At 40.2% G+C, this 18,334-nt stretch overlaps 1 protein-coding gene across 2 annotated transcripts in view; it reads left to right on the forward strand.

Moving 5' to 3' along the window:
- SETBP1 (SET binding protein 1) overlaps nt 1–16,447 on the forward strand; it is a 346,918-nt gene extending 330,471 nt beyond the window's left edge. For both annotated transcript variants that reach the window (XM_074340043.2, XM_019739686.3), the window contains exon 6: nt 11,081–16,447. In XM_074340043.2, coding sequence (XP_074196144.2) covers nt 11,081–11,700 — 620 coding nt within the window. In that variant the 3' untranslated portion in view covers nt 11,701–16,447. The remainder of the gene's footprint in view (nt 1–11,080) is intronic.
- The last annotated feature ends 1,887 nt before the right edge of the window (nt 16,448–18,334 follow it).

Consider the following 18,334-nt stretch of genomic DNA (forward strand, 5'->3'; position numbering starts at 1 on the left):
ACTAATTTAACCTCTGAGTTCTCAGTTTTCACCTCTGTACTATAGAGATAGTAATGTCCTCATGTGGTTGCTATCACAATTAAATGAGGGAATATGTGAAATGCTGCAGACTGCACTATAGATTCTCCAGAAATGTTGGTTTCTCCTCTTTCCTTAGTTTCAAATGAAAGCAGGAACGATGTATTCCAGTTACCTTGTATAGTCTATGGTACAGTACAAAGAGTGGATGTTACAAAAATAATCGTCGAGTAAATGAGTGATGGAAAAACCATGTGCACCAACCCTAGCAAAGAATAAAAGTCCTTTTTCTCCCCTCTCCCCGACTCAGGACTCCTAAAATGTGACATCTGTTATTTTTATGTCATTTGTAACTACTCTGTTGGTTTGTTTTATGAGGTCTGCTTTTGAAGCATACACAGGGAGGGAGCGGGGCTGCTTCCACCTCTCTGAGTTTCTCACCTGTTGAAGAATCCTCGTCCCCAGGAATTGTTAACATGTTTCCTTGATTCCTCTTTAAACTAAGAGAGACCAAATAGCTTTCATACAATACGAGGAAATGTGAGTTTGTGCTACCAGTGGACAGGTTCAAAAGACAGAGCGAAGGTACTGATGGAGGGAATTTCCACTGTGCACTGACCCCAGCAATGCTTGTGAACACCCTGTGTGGCCTGGACCCAGGGCTTGCCCCATAAAGATGACAGAGTTCAGAACAAAAGAGGGTAAGCCTCATATTAGCTTTAAATTCAGCAGGGGATCCAGACCAGCCTCAAGCAGTGTCCCTGGGTCGCTAGAGTTTCAATGTTCAAAAACACTCCTCTAAAGGACTTTCATGTCCTCTGATACCTGAAAATATTTTGAGATGATTTTCCTTATTTTGAATTCCAGTTTAGTTAGTGCCTAAATAGCCACAATCCTGGTCTTTCTCTCGTGCAAGTTGCCAGAGTTAAGTGATTTGGGCTTACATATGGAAAGTTCATTTTGTTGTGTAATTAATGGGAAGCAGACTTTGGGAAGCTGATGGTCCAGGCCCTTATTTATATGAGAGCATATGTCTGTGTTTTGTTTATGACTCACTCTCTTACTCCACGCATTGTAACTTGGGTTTGTTTATACTAACTTTTCCTAGAATCCCAGCCACATGGTATATGAGCCAATAATTTATGGTCTCTAAAAGGGAAAGATGATGAATGAGCTTTTTCCTGTTAAATTGTCAAATCTTAAATTGAGGAAGGAGTATTTGCTGCCTTGAGTCTGCCCAAGCTTCTATATGGGGAAAAAAAGAAGGAAAACAATAACTTAAAAAAAAAAAAAAAAAAAACTACTTGTATAGTTCTCAGAACTTGAATGTATAGATATTTGCCAAGAGAGCATATGATCACTCCTCCACAAGAAACCATTATAATTCTGATCCAAATGTTCAGCAATGAAAAGACCATTCATAATCTCACTCTCCCTCTCTCATCCCCCCCTCTCCTGCCTCTTGTGCACGTTTTTGGTGTTAGATAATTAATATGTAATATATACATGTCTCCGTTATCCAGGGGACCCATGGTTTTAATCAATCTGCGGGATTAAATGTTCAAGCTGGTTTTCTTAATGGAACTTAATAAGTTCCAAACTTGCTTTTGTCATTGAAATGCCACTTCTCCTACAGAGTGGTTTGGATATCAGTCTATATTTCACGGTACTTCCGTGCTTTTGGTCATAGCTTAGATACTCCCAACAGTTAATGGAGCTCTGAGGAGCGTAGGGAACAGCTGAAATATGTGAGGATCTAATTTAATTTACAGTGATTTGGATCCCCTTCCATAAATCCTTCCATATTTCACACACAGACTTTAAAAAATAGATGTTAAGCTTTGGTTTAGGTCAAGTCACGTAGATTGATTTCAGTTCAAGGAAGTCAGCTGAGTTCTGTGCTGGTCACAGAATCGAATGCCCAGCGCATGCCTGGCACAAAGTGGGGCTCAATCAATATCTGCTCCAAGATCGAATAAGAATGGTTAAGACATGGTCTTCATCCCTTAAGAAAATACAATTTAAGAGGAGAGATAAATGTAGATTAATTTTATCATCTCAGTACATGACAGACTATGAAGTGTTACCAGAGAGATCCAAGCAACGTAGAGGGGACCAGAAAGATTCATGTTGAAATGAGAGTCCTTAGATGGCTTTTAAGAAGAGAATTGAACTGGAATTTTAAAGAGTGTGTAGAATGTATTGAAATAAAAATATCAATAAAAAGCTTTAAGACAAATTATCAACTGAATTCCAGTGGGAATTGGAAAACACTGCAACCATACCTACCGTCTTTCCCCGACAAATAAGACCTAACCGGAAAATAAGCCCTAGCATGATTTTTCACAATGACATCCCCTGAATATAAGCCCTAATGCATCTTTTGGATCAAAAATTAATATAAGACCCCGTCTTATTTTCAGGGAAACACGGTAGTGTTGTTTGGTTTTGTTTTCGTCTCTTTCTTTCTCACTAAGGCAGGAGAATTGCCTCTAGATGAAAGGAAAATGTAAGACCTTTTTTCCCCCAATCCAACATCAGATGCAATATCCTTTTTGACAGAAATAATAGAGTCGGGCACCCACCTGTAGGCTATGCAAAGTTATTATTTCTGTGGTACATCCATCATCTACTAACCAGACACAAAAATATGTGAAAGTGTAAAGCAATGGCTATCCATTGCTTATTGTTTTTAGGAAGAATGCAGGGATACCTTGCTGTATAAATTGAAATGTTTTTCTTTGAAATGTTCAGTAAAGAGAAAATGAGTAGCATGCATTTGAGTACTTGAATCATGCCCAGAAGGAGTTAAAGGGACAGTCATTAACTTTGAGAGCATTTAAACCATATAGAAATCCCTACAAATCTGGACACTTGTTGAGAAACGAAATTAAGATTCGAAACTTTCACAACAGACTAGAACACTAAACTAAAACCAATAAAAATTAAACTGCAGATTTAAAAGGAAGGTTTGTATTTAAGCTCAAAAACCAATTCCACATAGCAATGGCCAGTTTGGGTGGCAGTTTATATGAAAGCGTTGAAGGGAGTTAATTGAGCTTCCATTTACTATGAGCCAACAGTTTGTTGGTGCTGCAAAAAAGAAAAAAAAAAGTAACAGGTTATTGTTTTGTTTTGCTGTTTAATGTAGCCTTATTATTAGACGTGTCGGGCCTTGATCGCAGAAATTAATCAACCCAATTTTTCTTCGCTAATTACTTCATACTTGGAAAATCAGTCCAATTCTGGGCACCAAAGTTTAAGATGAGATTTGGTAGATGATAAACTCTCCAGAGGAGAGTGATCAAAATGGAATATAGTCTAGAATTAATTTCATTTAAAACATAGATGAAGGAATCAAGGATGTCTTACCTAGAACAGAGAAAAGACTTGGAGCTGAGTGACTTTTTATAGAATTACATGTATCTAGAAGTAAGGTTCCTACCAAGAATTTAAGAAATTTGTCTGGAAGCACAGAACTGAGGGGTGAAAAGTCAAGACGAGAACCTCATTCTTCTCAGGTCCCAGTCAATATGCGTTCTATTAGACTGAGTATTTAAATAAACAAATGCAATTATTAAGACTAGGCAAAAAAAAAAAAAAAAAAATGGCTGTCTAACATTTGATGTAATTCTTGAAGTTCTAGTGTGGTCAACAAGGATTTATTTCATCCCAGCCTCAATGTTAAAATTGTAAACATTTTCATAAGATCATGTTTGTTATATTATTCTTTGTTCTTCCCTGTTCTTCTGGTTTTTGTTTTGGGTTTCAAAATTTAAAAATGAGACAGGAAATCTCTCACAAATATGAATATGATCTCCAATAGGTAGACTATTATATAAGGGGCGGTATTTATGGTTAAGAATACAGCTATGCCATGTTTGAAGGGAAAGATAAAAGAACTATAAAGAGCCCTTTGAGAGGGTGCGACCACCCCCGCCATGTGACCACCTGGCATGCTGTGAGACTCAACAGATGTAGCGTCAAACTTTTTGGCATCAGCTACATTTCGATCTAGCCTTTCACATTGTCTAGTCAGTCTGCTGGGTCCTGAGCCACACGCAACATACAAAAGCCAAGGTTGACTGAAACAGACTAGGGCTAAATGGCCCTACTATTCCTCCGTTTCTGAGTGCAGCGACTCACAATTCACTCTTCTCCAAACGCCTAGGAAGCCACTCTGACCCTATTAAGTTTCACCCTGGAAAAACTCCTAGACTTAAAAGACTCTTCTGTAGACCCATCCTGGGTCATTCCTGTTCATGAGTACATACAGTATGCCTTATAGGCAGCTGCAATCTCCTCTGTTGCTAATTCTCTGATCTCGGAGCTCTTTCCCTTCACCTAACTTTCCCAGGCCTGCCAAAGTCCTGGTTACCTTCTTTAGAGGTTCCCTGAGCAACCTAGCAGTGCTCCTATTTGGCTCAGGCTCTCTCTGGAGACAAATTACCGCTGCCTTTATCTGTCCAAAGTCACCAGTGGTTTGTCCAAAACCCAGCTCATGAAATGACGGGTATTATTTCCCTGTAGTCAGAGAAGTCAGGGATTCTGAAAACCTAGGGTCCAGGACCTCAGAACTGCCTAAGCAAATAAAGGAGGTGCCTCAAATCCCATTCCAGAAGATCTCCATGGATAGGACACTCATGTGACTGCCTTAGATTTGCATGCAATTCAATTAAAGGTGCTCTGGGGAATATAAAGATTAATGATATCCAGGCTTTCGTCTCTAGGAGCTTGCAATCTGAAACAATCCAGCAGGAAATATTAATTAAGCATTTACTAGGAAAAAGGAACTGTTCTTTGTCATGAGGGGTAGGAAGAACACGTACGATCTGTCTTCAAGAAGCTTTAACACTTCTTAAGCCATGCACTCATGTAAAGTAAAGATTTTCTAGGATTAAATATTGACTGAATAAACTCTTCAGGAGCTTAGAAAAAGAAAGGAAAACTTTAAAGCAGTCCAAATTTTTGATCATGTGGTGATTTCCATAGCATTGTTTTGAACAGAATATGCAAATACATATTCAGATTATATGCATTCATCTTTTAAAATATTAAAAAGTTGAAATAAATATGAGATATATAATCTTAAAATAATTTTAAATAGCATTTAACTTTTTATTATTAAGGAAGCAAAAGCATTTTTACTGTCATCAACACTTTATGGTAATTTTAATATTTTTAATGATGTTTTAAGGAGGGCCAAAGTGATTGAGTTTGAATACTTCTTTTTGAAAAAATGTCTGTTTTTTTTTTTGTTTTTTTTTTTAACACTTGTGATAAAACAGATGAAGATCTGATCCCGAATTCAGTGTATTCCAATATGGATGTAGTAGGTTCAAAGGCTATTTCACATAAACATAGATCCAAAAGGAGAAAGTGCATCATTTTGCTTAATCCTGTTTTTTTTTCAATCCCATCCATCAATTAACCAAAGGTTTTTGTTGAAATCTGGCTAACCATCTTCTTCTTAATAATCCAATGCTCTTGCATATCCAAAGGATTGCATTTTCTAATGAATTCACATCTCTGAAACTGTTCGTTTCGAAATTAACTGTTTCCAAGATTTTTTTCATTTGCAGATTTCAGGGATATTATAGGTTATAATATATCATTTTCAGCAACAAAATTGCCAAAACAGTGGAACCGAATGGAAGCACCTTTATATGGTGACAAATCCCCCACATCTGCAAACCTTTATTCTAAATGACGGCTTCCAAACTGGAAAGCTGCACTGTAGATGACCAGCAGGAGCTCAGATGTGCCCTGCCGGGCAGAGGCCTCACTCACAGAGGCAAGCTGCCATCTTTGTCAAAAGCACTTTTGAGGCCACGACTATAGATCAATTTAAATTCTAAGGAAGAATGGAGAAAGTTTGCATGCCAAGGCAAGTTGCTTCACACATCCCATTAAAAAATATAAAATGATAAGCAGCATTAGGAAAACAAGAGATCATTACAGAGCGAAGTACAAAGTAAAAAAAAAAAAAAAAAAAAATGCGCCATTTGCATGGGAGAACATTGAACAGTTGAGTTCCCTTGAGCTTGTATTTGCTGAGTATGTACTACGTACCAGATCATGCACTGCTGCATGAGTGACCTGTGCCAGGGAGAAAAGTCATGCCTCTGCCTTCGAAGGATCTTCTAACATAGATCAGCAAACAGTGCAGTGCCCACTGCACCTCTCTGCCCGGAGTGAGGCAGATGGTGTTCAGCCGTGGCCATCCTGGAAGGCAGCTCAACTCCAGGCAGTTCACCAGTCCCCAATATTATCCCGCGTCCCCTTAGGGGTATTCAAACAGCCAGAAAAATTCTAATGAGTCTAGAGATCATTTTGCTTCCTTCTCTGACCCACCCCAAACTTCCTTGTAAAACTAGGATGTGTCCTACACATGGGCAAAGTACAGTCTCCAAACTATTACTACCTATTCCTTGGTGACCTATGAAACTACACCTTGTTAGCCCTTCTCTTGCTCGTTGCACCCACAGTACATCTCTAAAGCCAGTGTGCAAAAAAAGAGTGCTAAGTCCAGTCTTTGATTATCATAAATGATGTGGCAAAATCAACGAATGCTGATGAGCCAATCCTCTGATAACGCGAGCGAAGAGATAGAAAATCTAGATTGAGACCCAAACCAATTCAATCATGTATTTTCATGGCAGTTTTAAATACAGAGACATGTCTACAAGATGATTTGCATTGCAGAGTTAAGAAATGAATTTGCATTTTGCCTTGGCCACTCATAATTATTTTTTTAAACTAACAAAGAAAAGGCAAGATGTAGGACAATTATAGGAAAGACAGCAAATATGGAATCAATCTTGCTGCAAGAGCCCAGAAATTACTGTCTAATAATGAAACAATTTGAAGAGAGAAAAATCTGAAAACATTTAGAGGGACAGTGCAATCATAAGCAATAAGGAGAAAGATTTGTGAATAGCAAACCCTGCCAAGTCCAAAGTCCTCCCCCCACTGTAGGATTTCAGAATTATTAGATGAAATAAATGTGTAGAAACTCACCTCACATTGGGCAAGGCAGTTGATAATGAGTACAGGAAAGAATTATAACAATCTTTAGAAGGGAACTTTGAGAGCATATAGTCTAAGGCTCCAATGTCACAGATGAGAAAAAGAGACCCAGAGAAGATAAGAGGTTCATCCGTGTCCAACTTGGTTTCCAGCGGCACCTGCACAAAGCAGAAGCTCTGTCACTCACAAGGATGACAGTCAATCTTGTTTCATCAATGCTTCCACATACCTCCTCCCTTCCTTATTATTGTGAAGTCCATCCAGATGATACCATATGATTTCATCTATAAATATTTGAGTAGTTACTTCTAAATGACAGGTACTTTTCAAAAAGAATGATCCCAAGGCGATGGTGACATCTAAGAAAATTAACAATAATTATAGAATATCATGAAATGCCCAGATAGTATACACATTTCCATGAATTCATGAAATATGATCTCTTTGGACAGTTTAGTTAAATTGGCATCCAAATATGATCATTTTTTCTCTTAGGTCTCTTTTAATTTACACTTCCACCCTCTTCCCCTGCTAGTCTCTCCTTGCATCTTGTTATTGAAGACACCAGGTTGTTTGCCCAGAGTTTCCCACAGTCTTTGTGTTTTATTGAGTGAATCCCAGTGTGTCCTGTATATTTCGAGATGGTTAGGTCTAGAGCTGCACTGCCCAATACAGTAGCTATTAGTTGCATGTAGTTATTTACATTTAATTCAATTAGAAATTCACTGTTCTCAGGCACACTAGCCACATCGCAAGTGCTTAGTAGCCTCGTGTCTAGTGGCTACTGTACCCGACAGCACCGATAAGGAACATTTCCACCACTGCAGAAATTTCTATTGGACAGCGCTACTCTAGAGGCTTAATAAAGTCCCAGGAGATAGCTTTGGAGGGAAGAGATACTGACCTCTCATCCACCCCATCTTTGGCTCTCTGCTGACTTTGAGCACTCTGGTACCTTTAAACGTCCACACCTGGACATGGAAAATGAAATAAAAATTCAAGGGATCTCTGTTGTTGTTTTCAATTTGCATACATGGCACACTTAAAAATACGTTTAGTATTTACATTTTTATTCAATCTTTTTTTTTTAACTTAACCATGTTACAGTATTTATTTGGAATTTACTCCTTTTAACAGATGTGTAATATTCCATTGTTTGAATTTATCACAGTTGGTTGATTACCCTTTAATTAACATGTAGGTTTTCAGTCTTCAGAACTTTAGGGAACATCCTTGTATGTCCTTGGCCTCCTGTTACAAATGAGTAAAGGAGGCAACCTGGACATGGAGTCACCGGGGCATCGAGCACACCCATCTTCAACTCTAGAAGTTACTGCCCAGTCGCCCTCCAGAATGATTATACCAATTTACACTCCCACCAACAGTGTACAAGTGTTCACACTTCCTTACAGCATGACCAATATTAGGTAGTTTCAGACTTTTAATTTGTACTGATATGGGTCCGTGTGCATGCAGTAAAAGTATGAAAACAAGCATGAAAATAGAAGGGGATGGAATTGAGAGGGCATCACTGACTTAGCTGAATCTATAATGTTTTCTTTCTTTAAAAAAATTAAAGCATATACGGCACGAAGTTAACATTGATTAAATGTGAATGGTGGGTACAAAGGAGTTGGTTATGATATTTTTAGTACTGTTTGGTAGGCTTACACTATTCAGAACGAATTTTTATTTCATAATCATTTTTAACGCAAGGGCTTAATAAAAAATATGCAGCGTATAAAAAATTATTGAATATAGTATTATCTAAAAGGTTCCTTTTTCAGTTTGTTTTTGGCATTTGATGCTAAAAAATACACTGAGGGAGACCGTCCATTGGTTATCATTGCCCCAAATGATCCTGTTCATGGACGCTTCCAGTCAAGCTTTACGTGGTCAAATATTGCCGAACTAATTGCCCAAAGTGATCTACTTTGTAGATGCATGTTCTAGTATATATCACAGCATTTTCTTCCCCTGTGGATGGTATAAACTACAGAGAGGGTAAACTGTAAATGGAATCTGTATTTGGAGTAATGCCGAAGTTTTGTGGAGTATTTCTGACTGGTTTTCATTTACTCATAAACTATGTGGACAGGGTAAATTGCTTGGCTCTCACGTGTTGGCCTGCTAACTCTTACTGTCACTGTATCTGCAGTGGTTGTTTTAAAAATCCAAACTAGAACTCTTAGAGAAGAATATAACTGCAAGGCAACAATGATTAGTGTGCTTCATCAGTCCAGAAACAATTTTTAAATCCTTCCATGTAGAAGGCACCACGCTACACCCAGGAGGGACAGAACGACCAGCAAGTGTTGGTTCCCTGCCTCAGAAAACTTACAATCAAGCAAACTTTTCCTTTTACTAACACTACAAAAATTTCATTTTTACAGTCAGAAGGTTACTCTGGCTTTGTTCTCTTTTGATCCTTATAACTGATTTTAAAGATTGTTTCGTAGTTACTCATTGCTCAGTAAGTCTTCCTTTGACCTTTGACCAAAAGCAGTAACATTTTGACCGGTCCTGTGGAACTCAGAGCTTCCCACTCCACGCTGCGAGTGGTGTAAATAACTTCAAATAAAACCCTCTTGCAGATCTGTGTTGGGCACAGCATGAGAGACAAATGGGGTAAAACATGGGAAAGAACCAAGTGGGAGTTTCCAAGAATAAATGAGAGTGGTACCCACATTTTTGGACTTTTTTCGTCATCTCACGATATTTATTCCACTTCTCCACCACTAAGTTGAAAAAATTGGGGCTAACACAACAAACCATGTTGCTAAAATGAAACACATTTCCTTAGAGTCCTGAGACATTTGGTAGGGTCAACATCTTCAACCCTACATCTGGGCTTCTTTGGAATTGAGCATTTAGGGGAAATTATAATAGCAAAGAACTAAATGAGGACATACTTCTTAAGTTTATAAATGGCCAGAGGGAGAGGCCGCTGTGAAGATGGGGCAGCAAAGTATACGTGAGTGCCCGTGTGTGTGTGTGTGTGTGTACATGCATATATATGTGTGCCTGTTTGTGAACAACATAAGGAAAAAGAACAACCTAACGGAGGAAAAGTCTGCTACGTCTTGAAGCCATTCACACTTTATGGTGTCTAAACTTCAAAATGAAGCAGTTCTGAAGGCTATTTAGTGGCGGCAGTACGGGACTTCCTGAGACTAGAAGTTTGGCTCATAAACTGGAGGAGCATCTGGCCACCAGGACATGAAAAGAGCTCTTTGCAAACAATAGCCGGTAGCACAAGTGTAAATGATTCAGAAACGCCTGGCTGATATTTCCCTTCAGGTTCCCAGAGGATGAACTAGTTAAGGATGTGATCAAGTGGACATCATCAGGCAGCTTGACAAGTCCAGAGCATTTGGGGGCGGAGGGGTGGGGGTTAGAGAGATGGTGTCATCCCAAATAGAGTGTCCCAGAAAATAATCCTGCCTTCTGCCAGTGGAGGAGGGTTAGGAATAAAATAGGTTCAGTTACGTATTCCAGTTCAGGTCAAGGCATCTCTTTTTGGAGGTTGATAGTATATATGAATGACCCAGGTGGCTTGATGATGGAGGGCTGCTTGTCATCCTATCCATTCAACATTTTCTACTAAAAGAGCAAGTATAACCTAATGCTACACTGAATCAGATCAAGTGTCAAAGGGCCATAAAAAATAAAAGCTATAATAAGAGAAACTTATAGTGTGATTCTGACACTGACTCCTGAGGTAGCGCTCCTTACATGGCGTGAGCCTCAGTTTCCAAATCTTTCAAATGGGAACAAGAGGATTTCACAGAATTGTTCTGAAGATTGAAATAATATACATAGAAATGCTTTGTACACAAAAGATATTTAACTGATGTTTCTCCTGTTTAATTTTAATTTAAGAAAAGGAAGATTATTGGGTACTAAGTCATATCCATAGCATTAACTCTCCATAATCTTCATAGCCAAATAGAATGCCAGTTGTCACCGAAAAGCCTAGGTTTAAGGCCGCTGACATCCTGTGCTCAGTTTTTTTTGTCTTCCCCTCCTGCAGCCAGCACCTCTCTGAAGAAACGATTCAAGAGGCGGGAGATCGAAGCCATCCAGTGCGAGGTGCGGAAGATGTGCAACTACACCAAGATTCTGTCCACCAAAAAGAACCTGGACCACGTGAACAAGATCCTGAAGGCCAAGCGGCTGCAGAGACAATCAAAGACAGGCAACAACTTCGTCAAGAAGAGGAGAGGGCGTCCCCGAAAGCAGCCCACCCCGTTCGATGAGGACTCCAGAGACCAAATGCCGGTGCTGGAAAAATGCATCGACCTGCCCAGCAAAAGGGGTCAGAAGCCCAGCCTGAGCCCACTCGTGCTGGAGCCCGCCGCCAGCCAAGACACCATCATGGCCACCATCGAGGCGGTCATCCACATGGCCCGGGAGGCGCCGCCCCTGCCCCCGCCGCCGCCCCCGCCCCTCCCACCCCCGCCGCCTCCCCCTCCGCCGCCCCCACCTCTGCCCAAGACCCCCCGAGGAGGCGGGAAGAGGAAACACAAACCTCAGCCTCCTGCGCAGCCCCCGCAGCTGCCGTCCCCGCCGCAGCCCCTGCCCCAGGAAGAGGAGGTGAAGGCCAAAAGGCAGAGGAAATCCCGAGGGAGTGAGAGCGAAGTCCTTCCCTAGGGTGGGTCTGGGCGTCTGAACCTGGGGCTGGGGGAACTGACGCTTTGGAAGTGCAGTGAGCCGGGTGGGGGCGGAATCCCCCGCTGCAGGGACACCGTTGCTCTTCTCTCCAGAAGCTGAGCAGGCAGAATCGGGCCAGATGACGGGTTTGAGCCATCAGTAGTTCTTGGGAAAGCAAAGCAGGGGCGGGGGACATCTTCAAAAGAAGCTTGTCTGTGCTTGACAGCAGTTCCCAACCCAGCGGCTCTTCGGTAAGGCTAGAGCCTTTGCAGGTGAGTTGGAGAAGACCCATCAAAGAGGAGAAAGCTGGTGGCGCTCTCTGACCACCTGACCTCCTACATCCAAGGTGCACCCTCGATTCCATTGCATTTGCTGGCCAGGAAAATTGAAAGGGAAATACCTTCAATTAGGAAACATTCCAAGGGGAGAAAAGCTGCAAATTTCTCAACTGGCTTTGTGGTAACCCACTTCCATTTAATTGGTTTTTTATTTCTTTTGATTTTTCAAGCTTGGCTAGGCTTTGGGCATCAAAATCGTCTTCAGGTGACCTGAATCTTTCCGTTCACGATAGTTTCTCAGATGGACTCATGTCATGAGAAGGTGGAATTCTAGTGATAGGCAACCTTGGACTTGCATTCATGTTCTTCTGTATGCCTCCTCTACCACACATAACACTGATTTTAGCATTGTGTGTCCCTACTTTTCCTTTGCCCATTATGTACTTCCATATATTTTTTCATTAACTTACTGGCTGCCTTCTTTTCCTTGATACTCACCTAAATAATGTAAACCTTACCTGTGTTTTAACATTCACCCTTGGCATGCTGTCCCAAGGAACTTGGCTTTAAATCCCAGTCATTGCAAAACAGATACTCAGTATTGATACTTTTTAATGAGTGATTTAGAGCAGCTGAGGATATGTTGACCCAGGTTTCAACCAGGTTATTTTTATACTTAAAACATATCATCAGATATAGGAAGAATAAAATGGTTTTAATACCCCACAGCAAATGACATAACTGACAAATTACCAAAAACTGAGACCCCAGACCCACCAGAAAGATAAGTGTCTGCAATGCCTTGGTATGTTTGTTGTTGTTTTTTTCATACTAATAACTATCATAGGTCATGGGAAAAAAAGAAAACAAAATGACAATAGAAGTCCATTATCTCTTGGTAATTATTTCTTAAAAGCAAATGGGAGTAAGTGTTCTTATCTGAAAAATAAATAAATAAACAAAAAGCTCCAAGGGTATCACCACTCCAATTGTATCAAGCCACCTTGGAAATAGTATCCAAATTGTGGTTGCCTTAATAAACTAAAACATTTTTGTACATAATGTAATTATAAATCTATCAGTCTGCATGGATGCAAACTGTGTGTGACAAATCGTCTTTTAAATGGTCAATTTCAACTGTACATTTCTCATCCAAGTTGTACTCTAGCCGTTGGTTTAGCGTGGACAGATATTCCATCTCTATTATCCATTTCCACAGCCCAAGTAACATGTTAAGAAGACTCAGAATCAGTATGAAGTCATTCCATTGCCGTAGATGTTTTCTAAAAGTCACATGTGGAAATTTCAAATAAGTATTTTCAATTTCCTCCCTCCCTCCTCCCTTTACCTTCCCCAAGACATCCAATACCTGGCATGGTAGATGAGAGACACTGAGAGACAAAATTAAGTTTTCTAATGGGAATTAGAGTATCTGGTTTCTCTGTTAAGTTTCTTTACAGGAAGTTGGGACTGGCTGGAATTGTATTATTACTTCAGAACATAACATATTGCCTTTAAAAGAGAAATGGATTTTTGTTGGGAACATAAGAGAATAAGGGATAGGGTATCTATGGGAGTAAATTTAAAAATTCCAAGTTAACATGCTGGCAAACGTCACTGCTCTGTCATGGCACCATCAGGTGGTTGAAATTACCCATGGAGTCACCCTGCTCTGTGCAGTTACCATGGACTTCACATCATTTGCTGCCCACTAGGTCAGTGGCATTTAATCCTAGCAATATATAAGTGTAAAGTAACGCATTCTCCTGTACTTTAAAGCTTGTATGGTAGATACTCAGTTTGTGACCTAGGTTGACCTTTGGCATTTCACACAAGTTGAACAGCAAAATCAAACCTGCCACTTCAATTTGTCGTTCCCATAGCCATGTCTGAGTGGTTCCAAAGTCACCAGAGAGGAAGTTTTAAATTAGCCCCAAGCACCCCACCATTGCTATGAAAGAGCAACTATTTTCATTCCAATTAAGCTGTAAAGACGTTTCTCTCCTGTTGGAATCTGAGAATCATTTCCTTTCTTTCTTTTGCCCTCCTCCTTTCAGAGTTGTACAATTTCCCCTCCCAAGTCTGTGAGCAGACTAATCTTCCTGCAGAGGAGAGTGAGCTGGCACTCTAAGCTTCTTAAAGAAGGACCCGAAGCTTAATTGGCGTTCACCTCTAGTAGGTGAGAAATTTCAGATAACTGGAATTTTCAAACCAATAAAAGGTATGCCAGGAGAGATACAGCTGAGTTGGAACTTATACGTAAATTCAGTTCTTCAATTGTCATGTGAGGTAAATGCAAATCCTCTCCATTTTCAATCCTAAGAATAGATTAGAAAACTGCAGAGGACCAAAACTGAGACATACTACACAGCTGTTTGCAGGTGCAGTCACCTGCACGGCTTTCCCTCGCCACCACCCAGCTCCTCCCTCAGTAACACGCATTTTTTTTTCCTTTGCTTTTATAACTCATCTCATTGGTATAACCATCTCCTTATGTTCCATCCATCCCTTTTCCATTAGTTTTCCCTCTCTTCTCTTGGCTCAACATTGGTCCAGTCTAGTTTCATATCTTGTTGGTTGGTTAGAGAACCCAGATTAGAAGTCTCCAGCCAGCCAACAGTGCCTTCTGTGGCTGCGTTTTTATTTAGAAAAGATATCCTTTGGGATGCACCAGACTCCATACACAGCTCCACAAAGTATTTTATTATAAGAGGAATCCCTTAGTTTTCTTTTCTGGAATGCTTGCCTTCAGCAAGCAGGAGTGAACCCACTTATAATAGAGGGAGTCCGATTAGGGGTAAGCAAAGGATTAAATCGAGATAATATCAAAACCTCCTTGAAGGGGATGATGAGTCTCTGATCCACCTCCCTAAGTGGCTGGGGAGCCACTTGCTTTTCAACCCCTCATCTCAAAGGAGAGGAACAGAAGTTTAACTTCGTCTAGTGGCATGGCTCTGGCTACAACCCACGGAAGACAGGTCAAAGGAAAGGAGAGCATGTTAGGGGCTGGTTTGTGACTTGGCAGGACCAGGACTCAACAGCCACTGACAGCCCAGAGTAGGTGACTAAGGGCTGACAGAGGATTAGCATGTTTACTTGGCTGCGGTCTGGAGTGGGAGGCCATCTTCGATGGCAGTCAGAATTTGTGTTCTGCACATTGCTGCGTCTATAAATATGATAAGCAAGTGGTGACAGAATTACAGTATAAGGTGATGTACTACATGCAAATCCTAAAGGATTTGGTTTTAGGACTTAAGTAGAAAATTCCGATCTTACAGCTTATTACCCAACAATATTCAGATAATGAGCTTTTGGGGAATATTTTTTTTCCCTACCGCTAGGAAGATTTACCTGGGAACTGTCTAAAGTCTATACATATATTTCCAAAGCCTTTAAATGCCAACTGTAGCATGGAGAAAGAAGGGGTGGCAGAAGCCGAAATGCCTCAAAAGCCATTTAAGTGTTATATCGCAGGATTTTCAATCTTCATTATGTAAAAGTAGATAAATATAGACATTATTCTCAACACTACCCTGTAGCATCACAATGGTCCAAATGCCAGAGCTTACAGATAATATCATCACAGTGCCTAGAAACTCGAACTGTAATATACCGTAGCATTTTCTTGGTGTTTTTTAAAATTTCTTTCCACAATACAAGGCTCCCCCTGCCTCTTGTTTCTTGGAGAGTTCGCCCCACAGATGAGTCTGCCTTTCTCGTTGGTCTCAGTCACTTGGGGAACAGTCTTAGAAGCACATATCAGAAACTTCCTGGATATCTATTGCCCACTTGCCCAGGTATAATAAACACTAAAAGGGGGGGAAATTGAAAAGTGCTGCCACTGGTCAACACAAAAGGGCAGTTCCAACCTAGGTTGGTGTCTTTCTTTTTCTTCCTTTTTAAAAAAAAAAAAAAAATCTATTTCTTAAATAATAATAAATGCACATGATGTGTTAAATATGTATATATATATTTCAAAAGAAAAAAAATGGGGCACAAGATTGTCTTACAAGTCGTGCTGGCTAATTTTTAGTTTGTATTCATAAGTGGTTTTTAAAAGCCTTTTTTAAAGTGTAATTTGCATGTTCTACTTTGATTGTATGTAAACATATTTTAGAACAAAAAAATGTATTTGTATTTTATTGAATATAGAGGCAAGAAAATTGTACATTGTTTGAAATGTTCTTTTTGTAACAGTTTTTATTCATAAAGCATTTTTGTACATTTAAAATGAACATGGACTTGCTGTTATTTGAGGCGTAGATACATCTGGCATGCTTTACTGTCATGCTCCTCCATGGTCTTAGATGTTGGGTTTTAAACATTTTTTCTAAAAGAAAGCTCCGTCTTTTTCGCTACCAGATCAGGTTAGCACAGTATAGAGCACTTAACTATTAAAAAAAAAAAAAAGTTAATCCTATTCATATGTTATTCATTGTGTGAAATTAAAGACATTCAATTCAGTCTAACACGAGTTGTGAATTCTTTTGTTTTATTTCCCATCTGCTTCACATCACAGCATTTGGGGGTCTTCGTTCCCACCAACTGGATAGAGAATCATTGAGAAAATTCTAACCCAACTTTTGCCTTTTCGTGTGAATCTGGGACGTACATCGTGGGCACGGTTTGAATCTGATTTACTGGGTTACTGTTCCGAATATATCACACCTGAACATCAAGCCAGGGCTGATTCAAAGAACCAGTCAGACCTCTGCTGAAAGCAATCAAAATGTATTTGTAAGATGTGGGAGACTCATCCTGTCCTAAATTTTTAGAAGAACACTGTGGGTGAGGATTAAGCTTTTTTACTAATATCCCATGCTGTCAGATACCTGCAAGATGGACCCCAGGCTGCACTTCAAGTTGGCTGGGGTGTTAGGAAGAGCTATTTAATCAACCACAGAGAGTTCCTGGTGGTCTACCGAAGCTGACCAGTCTGGGCAAGCCCCTAACGGCAATGCCAGGAATACACAGTCCTTGCTCTGAAGGAATTTACAAGGCCGGCATGTGGAAAATGAACTAGCAGTTCTAAGCAGAATGTGGCAAGTGGTAAAAGAGTGCCAGGGTCTCAGAAGGAGGGTGGATCCCCCCAGATCAGACCTTAACTCTTTCGGTTCCAATGGTTAGTTTATATTCGTAAGTGGATTTTAAAAGCCCCTTTTAAAGTGTAACTTGCATGTTCTAAGTTGGCCATATGTAAACATACACACATTTATGTATTTCTTGCCTCCTTTCTTTATCTCATCTTGGGATGTGCCTTTTCCAAACGCCAACAAGGTAAGCAGGAAATGTTCTGCTAACCTCTGCATTCCTAACCCTCAATCCGACGCACCATGACATTTATTCTAACTTTCGGTATTTGCAGCACCCGCAGCGGAATACCGGAAGTCGGTGGAATGAATGGATGTCTTCATGAGCAGATTATTAGAGCAGCCCCGGGATGGTCGGAGCTCTTGTGCTTTAGGTAGCCTCCTGAGATCCACAGAATTTTGTCAGCAGCTCCTCACAAAGGAGAACTTGCCCTCTTCTCCCCCTCCTCTGCCAACTATCTTGCACTGAACCAGGAGAATTTAAAGCATTGTATCATCCTCTTTCTAACTCGGGTTCTTGAGACCGTTAGTATTTTAGAAATCAGCAATGAGTTCAGAGAGTGCCCCTAATATCTTCCCCCCAGCTTCTCACGCAGGGACAAAGCTGTTGCCTTGAAATGGATGAGCCCAACTTTCAGGGTTTTTAAATCAGTCCGGAGTCACAACGTGCTGACAAAAATTCTCAGGAAAGTCTGATGTGTTCACACATGTGGCTGATATGAATCTCAGTCTACAGATAGACAGGAGGAAGGAATATATATATAATATATATATATATATATATATATATATATATATATATATATATTATATATATATATATATTTTAAACTTCTCTGCAGCTCACTTTTATTAATTTTTAAGAGCTCATTCCACCAGCATAGCAGAATCTTAAGTTTCAGACCTAGAGAATCCTTTTCTAACCTGGAGGGGAAGGAAAGAGGGGTCATTTAGACAGCCTTGCTCCAATTTTTTTCCAAATTGCTTCTCTGTGCCCAAGTCCTTCCTATTCACCTAGTGTCTAGGCATTTAAAACTGAAAAGCCAGAAAAAATGCTTCTTTTTAATTTTTATCCCTCTGCTTTCTGCTGTCAGATACATGCCCTGCGGGGATGAACATAAACCAGCCTGGCTGCCTGTATGCTGGGGAGGAGACTAGTAGAAGAATGGGCGTATTGGAAATCAGTTACCTCTTCAAAAATTTTAACCTGTCACAAATGTGATAGGGAGTGAGGACAATGGGATGTGAAAAGCTAAAGGCTGTGCC

This window comes from Rhinolophus sinicus, chromosome 4, assembly GCF_057876585.1.
Source record: "Rhinolophus sinicus isolate RSI-liver-muscle chromosome 4, RSI-T2T, whole genome shotgun sequence".
Taxonomy (NCBI): Eukaryota; Metazoa; Chordata; class Mammalia; order Chiroptera; family Rhinolophidae; genus Rhinolophus; species Rhinolophus sinicus.